Consider the following 19,356-nt stretch of genomic DNA (forward strand, 5'->3'; position numbering starts at 1 on the left):
TACCCCTTCTTGCCTGTCTCAGTGGGACATATTTATTCATCACTCGCAACAACTGTTCCTTAAACAGTCTCCACATGTCTATAGTACCTTTACCATGGAACAATTGCTCCCAGTCCATGCTTCCTAAACTCATGTCTAATCGCATCATAGTTTCCTCTTCCCCAATTAAATATCCTCCCATTTTGCCTAATCCTCTCCTTCTCCATAGCAATGTAGAATGTGAGGCAGTTGTGGTCACTATCACCAAAATGCTCTCCCACCACAAGATCTGATACCTGCCCCAGCTCGTTTCCAAGCACCAAGTCTAGAATGGCCTCTCCCCTCGTCGGCCTGTCAATGTACTGAGTTAGGAAGCCCTCCTGAACACACCTTACAAAAACAGCTCCATTCAAATCTTCTGCTCGAAGGAGGTCCCAGTCAATATTGGGAAAGTTAAAGTCACCCATTACAACAACCCTACTACGTCCACACTTTTCCAAAATCTGCAGACCTATGCTTTCTTCAATCTCCCTGCCGCTATTGGGGGGCCTGTAGTAAACCCCTAACGAGGTGACTGCTCTCTTGCTGTTCCTAATTTCCACCTATACTGACTCAGTAGGCAGATCTTTCTCAACAATGGAAGCTTCTGTAGCTGTGATACCCTCTCTGATTAGTAGTGCTACACCCCCTCCTCTTTTTTTACCCCCTCCCTATTCTTTTTAAATGCTCTAAACCCTGGAACATCCAGCAACCATTCCTGCCCCTGAGAAACCCATGTCTCTGTTATGGCCACAACATCATAGCACCAGGTACTGATCCATGCTCTAAGTTAATATAGGGTTTAAATGTGAACCCCTCAGAAAATGAACAGGAAATGACATCACCACAAACCCCAGGAATCCCATCCAGGAGAAGGATATAAATAGAAAGCAGGAGACAACAGCTTCGCTTCACTTGGAGTTCGCCACTGATGTTACCTAGCCAGATAATGAAACGTCTGGATATCAAACATACAGCTCAGCGAGCAAACCTACACCCTAAATTATCTACATATCTGAAGCCCTCCCTCCTACACCAGCTGCGCAGCCACATGTTAAGCTGTGCCCGCTCCCTGTTCCTCGCCTTGCTATCTCATGGCACCGGTAGTAAACTAGAGAACACTACTCTGTTCGTCCTGCTTTGCAGCTTCCATCCTAACTCCCTGAAATCATTTTTTATATCCTCAATCCTTTTTCTAGCTATATCATTAGTGCCAATATGTAACATGATTTCTGGCTGTTCGCCCTCCCCTTTTAGAACTTATACACCCGATTGGAGACGTCAAATATTGCTACGTCAAAGTTAAATACTTGTACAATGGTAGAGCTCTGGGTACTGAAGTAGAGCAGAGAGACTTAGGAGTTCAGGTTCATATTTCTTTGAAATTTGTATCACAGGTAGACAGCGTTGTTAAGGTATTTAGTACGCTTAGCCTTCATTTCTCAGATCTTTGAGTACAGGAGTTGAGGTTGTATTGGCCTGTTCTGGGGTATTGTGTGCAGTTCTGGTTGCCCTACAATAGGAAGGATATTTTAAACTGGACGGGGTATGGTAAGGATTTACCAGGATGTTGCTGGGAATGGAGGGTTTGAGTTATAAAAATAGGCTAGATAGGCTGGGACTTTTTTCACTGGAGCAGAGGTGGTTCAGGGTGACCTTAAAGAGGTTTATAAAATCTTGAAGGGCACAGAGAAGGTGAATAGCAAGGGTCTTTTCCCTAGGGTGGGGGACTTCAAAATTAGTGCGCATATTTTTAAGGTGAGAGGTTTAAAAAAGGCTTGAAAGGCAACCTTTGCAGAATGATTTATATGTGGAATGAACTGCCACAAGAAGTGGTGGATGCAGGTACAGTTACAACATTTTAAAGACATTTGGATAAGTACATGAGTAGGAAAGGTTTGGAGGGATATGGGCCAAACATTGGCAAGTGGGGCTAGTTTAGTTTGGGAAACTTGATCGGCATCAACTAGTTGGACCGAAGAGTCTCTTTACTTGGGGGCTAGGTCTTGCAATGGATACACAAACAGAAATCTTAATTCTAGAGAGTTGTGGTCTTTTTAAATGTGAAGGAATCCTGTGTTCTTAGTATTCAAGCTGTAATGTCAAAAGTAAGGATACTGGAATAGTGTAAATCTGCTTCACCTCCTATATTTTTGTCCATTCTATGTGCGGAATTGTTTATTTGTGATGGTATAATAGTTTTACAAATAGTGCCATGTTTGTGGAAACGTCCAGACTATTTAGTTCCCTATCAGAGATTTGCTTGCAACACAGTCTGCTCCAAGCCAATATTCAAAAATATCAAATGCTTCGCTGTTAGTATTGTGTAGACAGAGGTAAGTTGTTGAAAGGTTGGGTGTTTTCATAACCCTCCCTGCCTCCCCCAAACCCAACTCCAACACCCACCACCACCAAGAGAGAACCAAGTTCCCATATAACCCTAATGTAGATTTCAGCCATATGGAATTGAATACACTTTTTGTCATAATTTGTACATAAAATCTAGATAAGATTTATTTCAACTCCATCTTCCTAAACTATTTATGCTTATAATTTGCATTGTTTAGGTTCTGCCTTTATCCACAGGAGATTATCCTTCAAATGGTAGAACGCTGTCGAATTCGGAAGCTGCAATTACTTGCACACCAGTACTTGATTTCTACAAAAATTGAATTTTACATTAGTGACAGTCTTCCAGATCACCTTGGTTCCCACCACGTGGAGAGATTTCGCAGACTTGGGTATGGATGAATAAACTATCAGTGATAAATTGACAATAAATCTGTAATTAAAATCTCAGTAATTATATGCACTGTCACTGGTAAATTATTAAAACTTTAAGATTTAGACAGAAAAAGAAAATGTTGCGATGATGAATGCAAGATCTTGTGCAAGCCTTTAAGGGCTGTGGTTCTGATGCATAGAGGGAAACTGCTTGCATTTGAATCGGAGAATTAAGGAAGGATTCTTTATTGAACATTCCATCATAATATTTCACCTGTAAGTATTATTCCCTTGTTGACGGCATAAGTGAAGCTGGTGTAACACCTTTAACTCCAAGATATATGGGAACTTTAATTAAAGTTTTGTTTTAATCGGTCTGAAGGAGTAAAGAAGAAATTGCTTCGCTTTGCTGCAGGGCAGTTTTCAAATATACATAAAATGATATATATATAATTCATGAGAGTTTCTAGTGGGAAATGAGCAACATAAAGCTGAAAGAGCTACTGTGCAAACTTTCACCACATCTGGAAATGTGAAGTTGTTTACTTTGACAAGTATGATAATAAAGCAGAGTGTTAGTCAATAAAGCCGGATATCATTCAAAGCTGAGAAAGTCTGGAAGTTTGAGATGGCAGGGGAAAATGGGTGTTTTAGTGCATGAGATTCTAAAAGGTCCAGCACAGAATTGAGAAGGTTGATGGAATACTTTTGTTACTTCCGCTTATACTCAATTCTTGTTGTATGTTATCCATTCGTTATATATAGTATTGGTGAGACTACATTTCAAATACCGTGTGCAGTTTTGATCTGCTTGCTTAAGGAAGGATACAAATGCATTGGAGGTGATTCAGAAGAGGCTTACAAGATTGTTACCAGGAATAAGTGGATTGTCTTATGAGGATAAATGGACAGGCTGTGTATGAGTGATGATTGAAGTGTGTAATAATTCTGAATCTTGGCAAGGTGAATTTGAAAAGGATGTTTCCTCTTTCTTGTAGATGGATCCACACCTAAGGAACACTGTTTTAAAATTAGAGGTTGTTCTCTGAGGACAGAGATGAGGAGAATCTTTTTGAGAGTAGGACAACTTTGGAACTTTCTGTCTCAGAAGCAGGATCATTGAATATTTCTTAGAAGTGGATAGGTACTTATGAGGCAAGGTAGTAAAAGGTTATTGGGAATAGGTGAGAATGTGAAATTTCAAACAATTAGGTTGGTCACAGTTGAAACCATTATTGAATGGTGAAGGATGCTTTGGGTTGAGTGGTCTATTTCTGTTTCTCTTTTGTATGTATGTTCACATGCTGAACAGAACATTTTAAAGGAAGGGGCAAAGACACAGAAACTTGAAATACTAGTGCAAGGTGGTACTTGGACTGTAAGGTTTTTCATTGATCAAATGCGAGCAATTAATCTCTTGATAAATCAACTTTCATATATCATAGTAACCCTGCAGCACTTGAAAGACTACAAATATTGGAGATTGTTAATGTTGTAAAGAAACAATGGGTAGGGAGCTCCCTAATTTATTAGCTCAACATGAGGTGTGTCAGCATCTTCTGCCCACCATCCTCTCTTGGTGACATATATTTCATCTAATTACTTTGGCTTTGACTTTAAAAATATTAACTTTATAAGCAATCCAAATAGGACTATATTTTTAGTTTTGCTGAATACTATTATTTCAGCTTTTCTGGCCTTGCAAGTTGTGCTCCCCATTCCTTTAGCAGTGGTCCTTTTAAGCATTCCTGTTTTCTCCAACATAACATAGAGCTCACAGCTATCTCATTTTCACAAATGAAACAGTCTCCTTGTTCCCTAAATTTTCCTTTACTCATCTTCTGTAGTTGATCTCCTGTTTCTGCTTGTTTCTGGCAGCAAACTAAAACTTCTTCAAGTATTTCTATTTAGATGTAACTTCTTGAAGCTTTATCTCAAGCAATGCTGATGTTTATGATATTTGTATAACTTGCTGTTCTTTCAGGTATGTCTCCCTCTCAGATAATCAAAAAACAGGATTCAAAGCTCGGGAACTTAAGTCTGTCCATGTTGATGCAGTTGGACAATATCTGAAATTAACATTCCATAAGAACCATGTCAACAGATACAACTTGTACAATCAGGTAACAGCATTAAATTATGTAGACCTGTCAATATCTCCAAATAACACATGTCTTTGATTTTGTGAACATGTCAAAAGCAATTTTTCTACTATCCAATTGTGATTGCCAAAAGAATCATCTTACGATATTTGTTGACTTCATAGTCGTGCACTGTTCCCTATCACCAAGCTGTAGTTGCCCCATTTAAACAATTTCTTTGATAAAATCAGGTTTCCTAAAATGTATTAAAATAATGTTAAAATTGTTGCTAAATTTTGACAGTGTGTGATCATTTGAGAGTGGTCTGAGTAGTATAAGCATTAGATTCAAGTTGCAGTCTCGTTGGAGACTCAAATGCTATTAGCTGCCAATTGTGCTAGTTGTCTTTATTCAACAGCTTTCTGTTAAAAATTACTCTGGTAGTGTCCTTGTCTTTAAGACAGAAGGCCATGGTTAAATCCATCCGCTCCAGAACACATCTGGTTGGTTGATTTATATATACAGGTTGTTCTCATATAATGCGCATTTCGTCAACACGATTTGGCTGAAACGCAGTTGGTGAATTGGGGAACTTATTCTTTAAATGTGAACTCCATTGGCTATTTCACGATTCCATCTCTGGCACTAGGTGTTGTGGTGCATGCGGGCTTGGACTCCACGTCGACTTGCTTGGTCAGTCGGGTTGCGTGCTTTCTGGTGAAGAGCTTTGTGAAAGGCATAGTACTTAGTAATTTTAGGTCCTTTTTTTTTGCAAATCTGTGTTTTCCATGAAGTTGGAAGGACAAAGTTGCAAGAATGTTGACAGGAAGCATCCAGGTGAAAAACTCGTGGGTGGTGACTGAAAAGAAAGGCTATAACACTTGAGAAGCTAGCTGTTACGAAGTGTTTTGAGCACAATGAAAGAGCATGTGATATTGTTCGTGCTCCAGGAATAAAGGAATTTATGCTTTGCACCATTAGACACAGTGCAGAAAGAATTGAAGCAAGCTGCATTGGTGGAACAAGTCTGAGTGCTAGTAAGTCTATGAGATCACAAACTAGGAACTTGAGATAGAATGGCATGTAAGTGGGTGGACACTACAGAGAAACCTAGATTATCCCAATACCAATTATCCGAAAATCGGATTATCCGAAGGAGATCTTGAGGTCCCGACAGAAACATTACATCAAAGACATGTGTCCAACACTGATCGTGTCTTTTGTTTACAGTGATTTAAAAGTGCTGCCAAGGACAGTCCTGAACTGATGGGAGCGCAGGCACCGTCTCTAAATGACTGATCTCTCTCTCTCTCTCTCTCTCTCTCTCTCTCTCTCTCTCTCTCTCTCTCTCTCTCTCTCTCTCTCTCTCTCTCTCTCTCTCTCTCTCTCTCTCTTCCCCCCCCCCCCCCCCCCAAACTTTCCTTGGATTTCTACACAGGCATGAACCCTATAACCCATTCCCCCGGATAGTCTCTCTAAAATTGTCCTGTACAGGCCAAAGGTGGAACCTGTCAAAAAGTCACAGTAAAATCTTTGTGTGTGTGCGTGCGTGCGCACACTGCTATTTGGAGACTCACCCTCCAAAGGCGGCAGCAGTCTTGTTAGTGCCCAGTCCGGCTGCCCTTGAGAGGGAGCGGGGCGGATGAGGGTGTAGGGGGCAGGCGTGGGACTGGTATGGAGGGCAGTGTTGGAGGGGGTTGGTGAGGCAGGGGATGCGGGGGTTGGGGGGGTGCGCACGCAATGTGCTGCTGCCTAGTCTGAACAGGAAGCAGACTTAACAGAAAGCTCTGAGCCCCAGAGGAAAGGCATTGAATCAATTCACTGAATAATCAATTACCTGAACGAAATGGTGCCCGCCCACCTCGTTCAGATAATCGAAGTTCCCCTGTAGATAAATTGATAAAGCGATCTGAACCACTTTTCTCACCATAAAACAGAAAGCCCTATCAATTTACGAGGACCTAAGGCAAAAAACTGAAAATCCTATTGATGTCCTGCCTTCAGTGTTAGTAGTGGCTAGTTTGCTGGATTTAAGAACTACTGTGCTTTTTATAAAGTAAAGTTGCCAGTGCAATCGAGGAATGTGTGCTGTCATTTCCTTCCGTGGTGAAAAAATTGATTTGAGGAAGAAGGCTACACCTTGGATCAAATCTTCAATATGGACAATACACGCTTAGCTGGAAGTGAATGCCAACCAGAAACTACATTTCTAAGAATGAAGCATATGCTCCAGGTTTTAAGGTCATAAAGGATTGTATGACTTTGTTGTCTACCAATGCTAGTGGACATTTAAAGCTCAAGCCTGTGTTGGTGTACCACTCTGCCAACCCAGGAGCCGTGAAAGGTTACCTTAAGTCCACTCTAGGTGTTTACTTCATTCACGTAAAACAAATATTTTCTGACTTTTATTGTTGATGTTTTCAAGGATGTTTCAGAAATTATTGCAGGAGAAAAAAAATTACATTCCAAGGTTTTCCTCATTTTGGACAAGGCACAAAGCCAACCTCCCACCATTGGTGAGCTTTCTGTAAACATTTAGCCTGATTTTTCCAGCTCCCAACACAACCTCTGTCATTCATCCCATGGACTGAGGTGCAATAGCAGCTTTTAAGGCTTATTATTTAAAATGCGCATTCAAGAAGCGAGGGGGGATAAGTAGGACAGTGTTCTTCAATTTTGGAAAATCTCCAACATTAAGAATGCTGTTGACATTGTTGTAGAGGCTTGGGGTGATGTCAGTAAGAACTATTTGCATGCAGTTTGCAGAAGCTGCACCCAGATTTTCTTCATGATTTTAAAGGCGTTGAACTGTCACAGAAGCTTCCAGCAATCAAAGAATATTGTGTTGCTGTCAGAAAGCAAGTTGGATTTGAAGAAGTGGAGACTAAGCAAATTGAGGAGTTGCTTGAGTCCCATTTTGAAGACCTCTCCACAGCTGATCTTCAACAGCTTGTTGCTGCGGGGGAAATTGAAGCTCGAGATGAAGACGATGAAGTCCTGGATACAGCACCACGAGAAGTGTCCACTTCTCTTTTATCTTCTATCCTGAGGGAAGTTGAGAAGCAATTGCAGCTCTTCGAAGACAATGATTACAATGCAAAACAACAGGATAGCAGGTCGTGGCATAAAGTCTTATCTGGCACCACGTGAGCAGCTTCATGAAAGAAGAAAAATGGCAAAGCAGCAAAAATTAGATGCCTTTTTTTCACCTAACCCTCAAGAAATAGTTTGAGGACAATGAACCACCAAGCTATCCACCTCTGAACTACATAATTTATTTCATCATAACCCTGCATCCAGAACTGCACTCGAAAAGTAATGACGCTGATAATGACAGTCAGCCTCTGTCTTAATACAGTACTGTAACTCAGCAAACTCAGAAACCCCTTAAAGTGATAAATGTATTATTATTTCATTAAAATATTTACTTAGACTGTGCCGTCGTTTATGTTAGGCTAACTACTATTTTTGAGGAGAAAGTGAGGACTGCAGATGCTGGAGATCAGAGCTGAAAATGTGTTGCTGGAAAAGCGCAGCAGGTCAGGCAGCATCCAGGGAACAGGAGAATCGACGTTTCGGGCATAAGCCCTTCTTCAGGAATCCTGCTACTTGCGGAGCGTTTCAGAGAACACCTCTGGGACACCTGGACCAACCAACCCAACCACCCTGTAGCTCACCATTTCAATTCCTCCTCCCACTCCACCAAGGATATGCAGGTCTTTGGACTCCTCCATCGTCAGACCACAACAAAACGACGGTTGGAGGAAGAACGCCTAATCTTCCGGCTAGGAACCCTCCAACCACAAGGGATGAACTCGGATTTCACCAGTTTCCTCATTTCCCCTCCCCCCACCCTGTCTCAGTCAAATCCATCAAATTCAACACCGCCTTCCTAACCTGAGATCTTCTTCCTGACCTTTCCGCCCCCACCCCAGTCTGACCTATCACCCTCACCTTGACCTCTTTCCACCTATCACATTTCCGACGCCCCTCCCCCAAGTCCCTCCTCCCTACCTTTTATCTTAGCCTGCTGGACAAACTTTCCTCATTCCTGAAGAAGGGCTTACGCCCGAAACGTCGATTCTCCTGTTCCCTGGATGCTGCCTGACCTGCTGCGCTTTTCCAGCAACACATTAAACTTTAGTTGGCCTGTTTAGGATTATGGTTGAGTTTAGAGACCTACCTTGGCCCCTCCCCTGTCCTAGAAACTGAGTTAATAGGTCTGGCTCTATGGTTTTGCTGCTATATTCTCTTGTACGCTGCCACCTTAGTTCTGACCTGAATTAGGCCCTAAAAGCCCAGCCCAGAGTATCTATGTTGTAAGCTTGCCAGGGATGGGTGTTAGAGTTATGAAGACAGCGACTTGAGGTATTGACAAAATTCACTGGAATGGAGGTATCTGATGGGAAACTGCTTGGAAGGTTTTATAATTATGGTCAGTTTTGATCGTGAATAAGTGTGACCTTTTCTTTAGTATTGTGATTCTGTGAACAGCAGTAATCAATTTAAATTATCAACAAGGGAACAATAGGGAAAGATAAAGGAATGTCCTTATGCCCACTGCTTTTGAAGGACAACGCAATTAATTGTGACTGCTGTTGCAAAGAAAAAGTCCAAGTGTGATGTTCCATGGAGCATGAATGAAATTCTATTATGTTGTATATGCTTACAAATCTATTGAAAAATTTATGTCAAGTCTTGGTTCTAAGCAATGCATTCTATGTATGAGTAGAGTATTGGCAAGCTCGGTAAGCATGATCAAAGATACTTCCTTTACCGTTCATTTAAATAGTCATTTGGTATATTATACTTCAGTATTACTGAGAAAGTATACATATTGTCAAATCTTTTTGTCTTTCACTCAACAGGACAATTCTGCAGAATACTAATGTATGAGGAAACTGACATTTATTCTGAATAAGAGATTTGATTTATTCTTGTTGCATGTACCTATGTGCAGTAAAAAGGTTTTTGTTTTGCATGTAGTACAGGCAGATCATAACATAGAAAGAACATCGGGAGATTGAACCAAGTGAGGAATACGAAGTTACAGCTGAAAAGAAGTTGCACAAAAACCATGATCAACTTTAGACTTGGAATTTGAGAGATCGATTTGGAAGTCTACTAACAGCAGGGAAGAAGCTGTTCTTGAACCTGTTCGTGCATGCGTTTAAGTTTTTGTGTCTTCTGCCTGACGGAAGAGATTGGAAGAGGTTATAACTAGAATGGGAGGGTGTTTGATGTTGGCTGCCTTTACAAGGCAACAAGAAGTATAGATGGATTCACTGGATGGAAGGTTGACTTGCGTGACGGTCTGAACTGTGTTCACAACTTTCTGTAGTTTCTTATGGTCATGGTTAGAGCAGTTGCCATACCAAGCCATGATGCATCGAAATGATATGGTTTGTGGATAAAATTCGGTGAGGGTCCTTATGGGCATGTCGAATTTCCTTACCCTTCTGAGGAAGAAAAGGCATTATTGTGACTTCTTGACTGTCGCACCACCGTGGGTGGTCCAGGATAGATTGTTGGTGATCACCACCTTTAGGAACTTGATGCTGTTGACCATCTCCATCTTAGCTCCTGTAGATAGGGGCATGTCCTCCTCCTCCTCTGCATCCTGAAGTGGGTGATCAGCTGTAGTTTTGCTAACATTGAGGGAGAGATTGTTATCTTTATACCATGTCACCAAGCACTCTTGCACACAGATTGCTAATTGATTAGCACATGGACTTTGATTGGTAGAGGCATTGCCTAGGAGAGTGCATAATGATGAATGGTAGTTAGCTGCCAATATTTGTTTAAGTCAAATTTACCTGGCTTAAAATTTTAAAGAAACGTGGAGAGTTAACAGTCAAACATTATGAACTTGTGCATTATGTATGGCAACACCAATACCAATCACAGACCATATGTCAATCAGCACTCTTCTCTCATGCAATTTCAGTATTGGTTTCACCTTACATTGGCATTCTTGAGAATTGTCCTGATGAGCACATGATGAAAACCTTCAACAAAATGTCTTGTTTTCAGCAATGCCAAAGTTGTTTAGATTCCAGCTTTAAAATTGACTATTTATCTGTGAAGACCAGCATAATTTATATTTTTATTACTGTGTATGTTTACTTTTTAGGTTGCCCTGGTAGCTGTTAATATCCTTGGAGATCCAGTCGAGCACAATGAGACAACTACAACTGTAAGTAGGAATAGATTAAATCTCTAATTGATCTTCTGGTTATCCCACTTGTTCACATTGAAGAACATTACATTTTGTGAAGATGTGAAAGAATTTCTTTCATTTTGAAGTAATTTCAAACTAAGACCTTCCGGCTGACTAGTTGCAGGTAAATGGCAGAATTCTTGGAGAAAGTCTATAGTAGAAACACAAATTGACTTCTGAACCTGAGGGATTGTACTGAGGGTTGTTAACTGGCAAATTGGGGGTTGGAGGAGAAGAAGGACTTGGCTTGAGGTTCTAAAATTTGTTCTCAGGAGAGGTGTGACAAATTTAAAAACTGCGACATTGTTTGAAGTTGAAGGCAAAATAATAAAATTGGTATTTGGACATGGTACTTTTCATGAGAATAGATGATGTAAAAGAATGCCAGGGTAGGTGTAACCCAAAATTTATTCTATTGGTTGAAATACCTTATTAGAAATTTATATACAGAGTTGTTAGTTCTGGAAGTATGATGAAGAAGCTGATGGAAAGTTTAGCATGTTTGGATAAATGGGACAATGATTCCCTGCTTAAAATGTTTCCACACTGAAACATAAAGATAATTTTTTAAAACACTAAACAATTTGGACAATGCCTGTAGACAGGTGAAAGCACTCAACATTTCACTTTTTATCAGAACTAGAAGACATGTAGCGCAAGTTCCTTTTCAGCAAACATGAGAAAAAGATCAAAAGGGAAAGGTTTGTTTTGTGGTGGAGGCCAAGAGTGATTGCAATGCAAATAGTACTGAAAGGCAGAATTTAATAATGAGACTGTTATGCATTACAACTGTAAATAGTTAGCCCAAAATAGAATAGAGAAGAATGCAGAGATTGTGTCATGGGATTATGGTGGAGAATAAAGGTGAGTAGCCCTGGGGGATATTGATTACCTCGCTGACTGTACCAGTTAGGAGTCATCACCCCAAATGTGAGTATAGTGGCTCGAGGAGGCATCCTCCAGTACCAGAATCTGGTGTCTGAATGAATGTGGACTAAGATTTGATAGTATTAAGCAATGTAAACTTCTTGTAGAAAGATGATGGTGTTCCTTGAGCTTGCAGTTGAAAGTTTCATTATTCCAATGTGGGAGACCAAAGATGTTGGTTCAAGTGTGTGATTGAAGCTGAGGGTTAAAGTGACAGGCAGTGTCAGGGTTGCACATGTAGACTTGAATTGAAACATGCAGCAAAGTGATTGGCCAAAGTGGAGGAGAGTGCACAGTATATTACGGAACTCTGGAAAAAAAATAGATTTACCAAAGTTGAATAGATTTGGTACAAACTGTTATGGAATTCTTGAGGAGAGAATAACTTTTATAAAAGCCTGGTTTTGTTGATGACTTTAGTGGCCTGCTCCTCTCAAGGATTATATGTTCAAAGCTTATTTATAGCCCTTGAATCTTTCAATTGAGTTTTTGAATAATCATATCCTCACCTTTATTTTGATTTGGTTTGGTGAAGGATTTTGTTTATCATCCAGTTTGTAGATTTGATGAACAAAGCACATTTTCACTGACAGCTCTACACATTGAATACCCTGTTTTTCGCTCAGCATTTATCAGCAGTTTTAAACTTGAAACAAGAAAGATAAATCTTTACCTTTGGAGGAATTACATCCCCTGGAACATTTTTCTGACCTCTATCATCTCTTTTGTAGTTTTTTTACATGTACATAATCCACTGGATTACACATACTAAATGTCGAAATATTGAGATCACCTTTATGATTTAATACAAATGCATTGGTGCACAATTTTAATGGTTGTACAAGGTGAACAAAGGAAAACCTAGTGTTACTACTCATGTGAAATCTGGTAACTTCACCCATTTGAAGTACCAAGAAACTTTTACTTCTACTTCAGATCATAAGTGATTTTGATTACTACCGCTCAAATGTCTGTATCATTCCTTGACACAAGAAAAGTCAGATCGTTTTGTCTTTTGCCAACTCTTAGCAATGTATTGCACAGTTTGATGCCTTTTCTGTCCAATATTTAAAGTTGTACATTACAGAATCTATTTGTTTTAAGAAATAATAGAAGTACCATTAGACTACGTATGTGTACCTGTTAGCCACCAATTAATGGGAATGACAAAGAATATGCACTGTATAACTGAAACATAGTGTTTTTATTTTTGTTCATGATGTCTTACGATCAAGGTAGCATTCCAATAGCCTTAACTACTTACTGTACCGGCATGCTAACGTTTCGTGAACTTGCTAACTTGAGCATAACGATCTCTCTGCATCACAGAATCTTTGATCGATTTCCATATACTATTGCTTTATTATTCTTCCGACCAAAGTAAGCAATGTTCCCACACTTTAGTTCATCTGCCAGATTTACACCCAGTTACTCAAGCTATTTGTAAATGTCTTCAACCTCATGTTTTAAAAAAAATTGTTTAAAAAAACTTGTGGCCCCAGCACAGACCACTGCAGCACTCCCCTCATTCCTTCCTGACAAAAAGACCCACTTCTGCAGCCTGTTTTCTGCTGCAGCCAGCCAATCTTCTATCCATGCTAATATGTTAACCCCTGCACCAGGAGCTCCTACTTTGACAGGAACCTTTTTATTGGCAGTGGCACATGATCTTCTCTAAATCCTAGTACAACACATTTTGAAGGTTGTCCTTTATCCACAGTACAAAATCTTTGCTGTTAGAGTTACTCTTCGAATATTTTTTAATCAACATGCTTAGGGATGTAATTACACCACTCTGGACCAAATCTGAGTTGTATCCAGGACTCCTGAGTCAGAGATAGGGATCTTTCTGTTGCACCACATGAGCCCCAGGCACCCTTCAAATAACATGATTTCCCTTTTGCAAAGCCATGCTGCCTCTTCTCAGTTTGTCCAAATGTCCAGCTATAACTTCCTTAATGATCAATTCTAACATTTGCCCCATCAAGGCATCAAACTAACTAGTGTACAGTTTTCTCCTTTCTACCTCCCCCTGCCTTCTTGAAAAGAGGAGCTATATTAGCTACTTTCCATTCAAATTAAATCTTCCAGAATCTAGTGAATTTTTAAAAGACAAACAAATTTGTGACCTCATTACCTGGGTCTTTTAAAATTCTAAGATAAAGTGGATCAGGATCTGATAGCTTGATAGCATGTAGCTCCATCAGTTTGCTCAGCACCTAGACACTCAGCTTACTTTTTAAAATATCCACAGAAACTCTTGCTATCTATTTTTGCATTTCTACCTAGCTTTTCCTCATTCTCTTAATTTCTTTCTTCTCGTGAATCTTTTAGCCATTTTTTAAATATTCTGTCAGTCATCTGACCTACCACTTAATCTTTGCACAATTATGTTTCTTCCTTAAGGTTGATGCTTTCATTGAAATATTTATTGAGTAATGGGGTGGCACGGTGGCACAGTGGTTAGCACTGCTGCCTCACAGCCGCCAGAGACCCGGGTTCAATTCCCGCCTCAGGTGACTGTCTGTGTGGAGTTTGCACGTTCTCCCCGTGTCTGCGTGGGTTTCCTCCGGGTGCTCCGGTTTCCTCCCACAGTCCAAAAATGTGCAGGTCAGGTGAATTGGCCATGCTAAATTGCCCATAGTGTTAGGTAAGGGGTAAATGTAGGGGTATGGATGGGTTGCGCTTCGGCAGGGCGGTGTGGACTTGTTGGGCCGAAGGGCCTGTTTCCACACTGTAAGTAATCTAATCTAATCTAAACTATTATGTATCCTCCCATGAGAATTTTTTTCTAGTAGTGACGACTCATAAGAATTTGGTATACTTATTCTGAATTTTCGTGTATCCTCTTAAGTATATTTCACAATGTATCTATTGATCTATCGCTTTGCCTAGTATACCAACGCACTTCACTTAACTCAGTTTTCATGTCCTTATTTAGATTTGAAATGTGAGTCTTACAGTCTTATTTCTTTCAAGCCAGATGTAAAATTCAAGCGTAGTCTGATTGCTGCTATCTAGGGATGACCTTGACTCTGAGGTCATTAGGTAATCTTTCACGTTACATGACGCCAAATCTAATATTGTTGCTCTCTGGTTAGTTTCAGAATATTCTGCTATATCTACCCAAACTTCATCCCGTTTTTTTTTTTCATTGGAAACCCTCTCATATACCCTAGTTATATCGTTTGAAAGAACACTTATTCCAGGATGCTTGAACTGCAGACCATCCTAATGCTTCAGTCCATGCTCTGGTCGTTTCAGAGGCCAATGCACCACAAATCTGAATGTACTCACCCACATTAGTTGTTAAGTGTGGTCCTGGGCTTTCCTTTGACTATGGCGCAAACTACACCTTCCTTTGCAAGTATGTAATCGAGAGCATAGCGGTTTTGTTGGGTAAATAGGCGCAATTCTGAAAGCATGTCCCTAATTTCTATTAGGGCAGCAGTTGTCTCATTTCACAAATTGTGAGTCCACAAATGAGAGAATTATGGTTTTGATGACTAATAACTCCTGAAGACTCTCCTACAGAAAGAACACTAAGAGCTGCATATGCCAATGAGTGAGTTTTACTTCTTGATTTGGCCTTTGGATTCTTCCATTCTACATGAAAATCAGGAGAAACTGAACATTTAACAGATGAATTATGATCTTGTTGCCAGGTAATTGGACAGGGAACAGTAGTTGGAAAGAGTGTTCCTACAGCTACAGCCGAGGAGTGCTTGCTCTATTCAGGTCAAGGTATTTAGATGCCTTATCATAACTGAAAAATAATATCCAGGTTTACTATAGATAATGGAGGGACCTTCCCTGTAAGAAGCGGGCCTATCTACCTGGGTAATCCATGATTACATAGTTTGGTCCCGAACGTAAAGGCTGAAAATCATTTAGTCGAATGAGGTGGGTCTCTTGATAAGAGACGTGGTCGACATCCCAGAATGGTCTCTCCATCCAATAATTGGGAAAATATTAGTGCCATTAGGGGTATCATAATAAAGGTGGGTGTTGTTACCACCCCACAAAGGGTTTGAATACTAATGGTAATAGAGTCATATACCTCCTTAAGGCATACGCATGAGATGCGAGGTCCTTCAAGGAAGCAATGATGACTGATACATTTTGTCATAGCACAGGGGATAATTTTAGGCACTTTTGCATAAGTGCACTCCCATCGCTTACCATTGTAGCAATTTGGATAGAATAGTATGGGTTTATTGGAGGAAGTCCATAATCCTGTAAATACTTTAGAACTATTCTATATCCCCATGTTAGGACTTGGAAGGATAAAAGGGGTCAGGGAGTCTCTTGCTGAAGTAAGAACGTAACAAACTACTTCATCCTCTCCAAATATTTTATTATGTGTTTCTAGAAACAAATTGTTAGTGAAGGATAACATCCCCCTTTGTCTTTTTTACTACGTGATCTATCTGAAAGGGGACAAGGCTTACCAGGGATGGCCCTTCGTGCAAATGTAATCAAGCTGACACACAATTAGACTTGTTCTGTAAATGAACTGTTCAATCTTTTTGATGCAGTTGACCACTGCATTAGATATTCTTGGCAACATTCAGTCTTTCGGCACACGAGGACATCTTCCTGGCATAGTTGGTACACAGTCTCTGTTTGCTGAGGATCGCACAGGTAAACTGTCCCTTCTTGTGCACCAATTCTGGCAGTGGCAAGTCCATACAGCACGTCAAGTTCGAACTTTATCATCTCCCCCTTGCAAAGTTGGAGGCTGCGGAGTGTCCATTGTAATAAAGTATAAACCATTTCCTCCTTGTATATAAGTATATACAATATATACACAATCAATTAAAATAGGCAGCAGCAGAGAAGTAACACAAACTAATCTAGTAGGGGTCACCGATATTCTGGTTTGAGTATTGCGGGAGTACCTTATTTGAGGCCATAATTTGTGCTTTTAAGCATGCTAGAAGACCGAAAGAGCAATTTTGAAATAAATAATTCTCAAATTAATCAAACTCCAAATAGCCCACTGGAGTAAATATATTTCCCACATTGGCAAAAAAGACTGGTTCATTTTAAACTCTGCACTAGAGATTCCCTTCCTACCCTACTTTATATGGAGGAGCCTCGGCATGGGCGAATCAAGCAAACCTATTTCTATAAATCCAGCTTTGCTAAGATGTAATACTCTTTTAAGTTTTGCTACTAAAACATCAATATTACCACAAATTTAGAATAGTTCTGGAATATGTTGTATTTTTTAAAAAAACATACATTAGCCTTGTGCCCAATCAAATGGCCTGATCTACAGCTGTAGTTAACAGTATTTAGAATTAAGTGTAGAAACCAGATGGTGATTTTGAGTAGAAAAGTTGGTGATGAATATTGGCTGGAGGGCAATGCTGTGCCCAAATTATAGTAACATGACACACAGCTTTCAAACCACACTTACATTTTCTAATATTGAGCTGACTCTAGAAGTTAGATATTGGTACAGTCTTAAAATTATAAACCATCACTGTTCAGTCTCAAATAACTAAGTGAAGATAATAGCTCAGCCAGACACTCCTTAGATCTAACAGCCCAATCCAAAGAGAAATCAAACCAACCAGTGTACATTCTTATAAACTTCATACACAAAGCAAAAACATTTAGGCTTCGCGTCTATGTATGAAATCAAATCACCTGTCAGTAGTATATTGTAATATAAAGTGTCTGTAATTATTTCAGAAATGGAAATTTGCAAATTACTTCCAAATTTTTAAACAATATGGAAAATAATCCAAACACTAAACCTGTATAATTCCAGTCAGTAAGCAATAGAGAAATCAACCTCTACATTGTGAATTGGCATTGAACAGAAAGCCTCATTCCCCTGTGATTTCTGCACCTTACCCAGGTCTGGCATACCCGTCCTTATGCTGTGTCTAACTGGGTTTTGCTGGGGACCCAATGGGATCAGACGTTTGGGGTGTAAGGCTGCCTGCTTGGCAGCTGCATATATTTGCCCACTACTTTAGAAACTGTATCAGTTTCATCAGCATGAGCCGAATATCTTGAAAACTGTCAGATTGATTGGGCAAAATAATATTACTATAACGCTGCCCCCTTGGAGGTTAAAAATCTTCAATGTTCCCACAAGGCTCCAAAATCGTGATCACATTAAAAGCACAATGAAGAGTCAGTGTATATTAGTAGATTTTCCTTTTGATAGGATGAAAGCATGTCAACTCCCAACGTCAGCTCCAAGGTAACATTAAAGACACATTAACTCCCCATTGGCCACATTTCAACAGTTAAAGCAAGGGCTAGGCATTTGCCCCTGGGGTTTTTGATGTCTTGTTGCCAGTCTCAAAGGTGAAATGCTGGGGTCTGCCTGTCCCCATTTGCAGGATCCCTTCGGGAAAAGTTGTCCAGCAGTGGTCGTCGGATGGGCACATGAGGTAGGTTTCACACCCAGTGGATATCCTGGTTCCAATCAACCCTATCAGGGCTGGCATACAACATTTGGGTTTGCGAGGATGCTGAATATAATTTGTTTTACCTGTAACTTGCATCATGGTTCTGTCTGGTTTTGGCCATCCCAATAGAAAACCACCGCTCACCTTATTTGCAACTAAAAATTCCTGGACTGGTTCATACTGTTGATCTGGATCCTGTCAGTAACCCCAGGTGGAAAACATTGCAAAAGCATAGGGTTAATTGTTTATTGTTAATAGTGATCATTGTTCAATTGTTTGTCACTTGCATCAGACAGGCTCATACTTCAGTCTTGTAACACAAGCCATTCATTTTCAGGCCAGTCCCAGAATTTTACTGCATTTACATTTGTATCGCCCTTGGACACATTGAGTAAATTTTGCCGGTTTGGTCTTGCAGTTAGGGGCATGTTTCATTAACATAACTCTAGTCAACGGGATGGGACCCGGTTTAGGATGGCACAGGTCACTTATCCCCATGATATCAGCTATGAGGGCTGGATGCTTCATTTTCAAAAAAAGGAAAGGTTTGTAACAAGTGAGTGTCCCCAGCCTTAATTTAAATCAATCAGGAGATGTTAGGAGTTCAACAGGTATATAGGAACAAAATACCAGTCCTCAAAAAGGGCTGGTATGCCAGACACAGGCTCTGGATTCCAAGTAGAATCTAAGTTCTTTATTTTACAGTATCGTTGCTTTAACCTTATTTATATTTTCCTCAATCTTTTAGTGGGCGGCACGGTGGCACAGTGGTTAGCACTGCTGCCTCGCAGCGCCAGAGACCCGGGTTCAATTCCCGTCTCAGGCGACTGACTGTGTGGAGTTTGCACGTTCTCCCCGTGACTGCGTGGGTTTCCTCCGGGTGCCCCGGTTTCCTCCCACAGTCCAAAGATGTGCAGGTCAGGTGAATTGGCCATGCTAAATTGCCCGTAGT

The 19,356-nt window shown here is 40.3% G+C and overlaps 1 protein-coding gene and 1 pseudogene across 9 annotated transcripts in view; both read left to right on the top strand.

The window, feature by feature from the left end:
- Positions 1-19,356, top strand: part of cep104 (centrosomal protein 104) — a 229,230-nt gene that overhangs the window by 12,658 nt on the left and 197,216 nt on the right. For 8 of the 9 annotated variants that reach the window (XM_087980590.1, XM_087980588.1, XM_087980592.1 and 5 more), the window contains 3 exons: positions 2,586-2,759; positions 4,727-4,865; positions 10,957-11,019. In XM_087980590.1, the coding sequence (XP_087836716.1) occupies positions 2,586-2,759; positions 4,727-4,865; positions 10,957-11,019 (376 nt within the window). The remainder of the gene's footprint in view (positions 1-2,585; positions 2,760-4,726; positions 4,866-10,956; positions 11,020-19,356) is intronic. The other variant, XM_043675400.2, reaches the window with a different exon arrangement.
- Positions 5,612-7,973, top strand: LOC148139797 (uncharacterized; annotated as a pseudogene).

This window comes from Chiloscyllium plagiosum, unplaced genomic scaffold (assembly GCF_037043375.1).
Source record: "Chiloscyllium plagiosum isolate Xiang-an unplaced genomic scaffold, Cpla_swu_hap1 HiC_scaffold_37, whole genome shotgun sequence".
In the NCBI taxonomy this organism is placed as follows: domain Eukaryota; kingdom Metazoa; phylum Chordata; class Chondrichthyes; order Orectolobiformes; family Hemiscylliidae; genus Chiloscyllium; species Chiloscyllium plagiosum.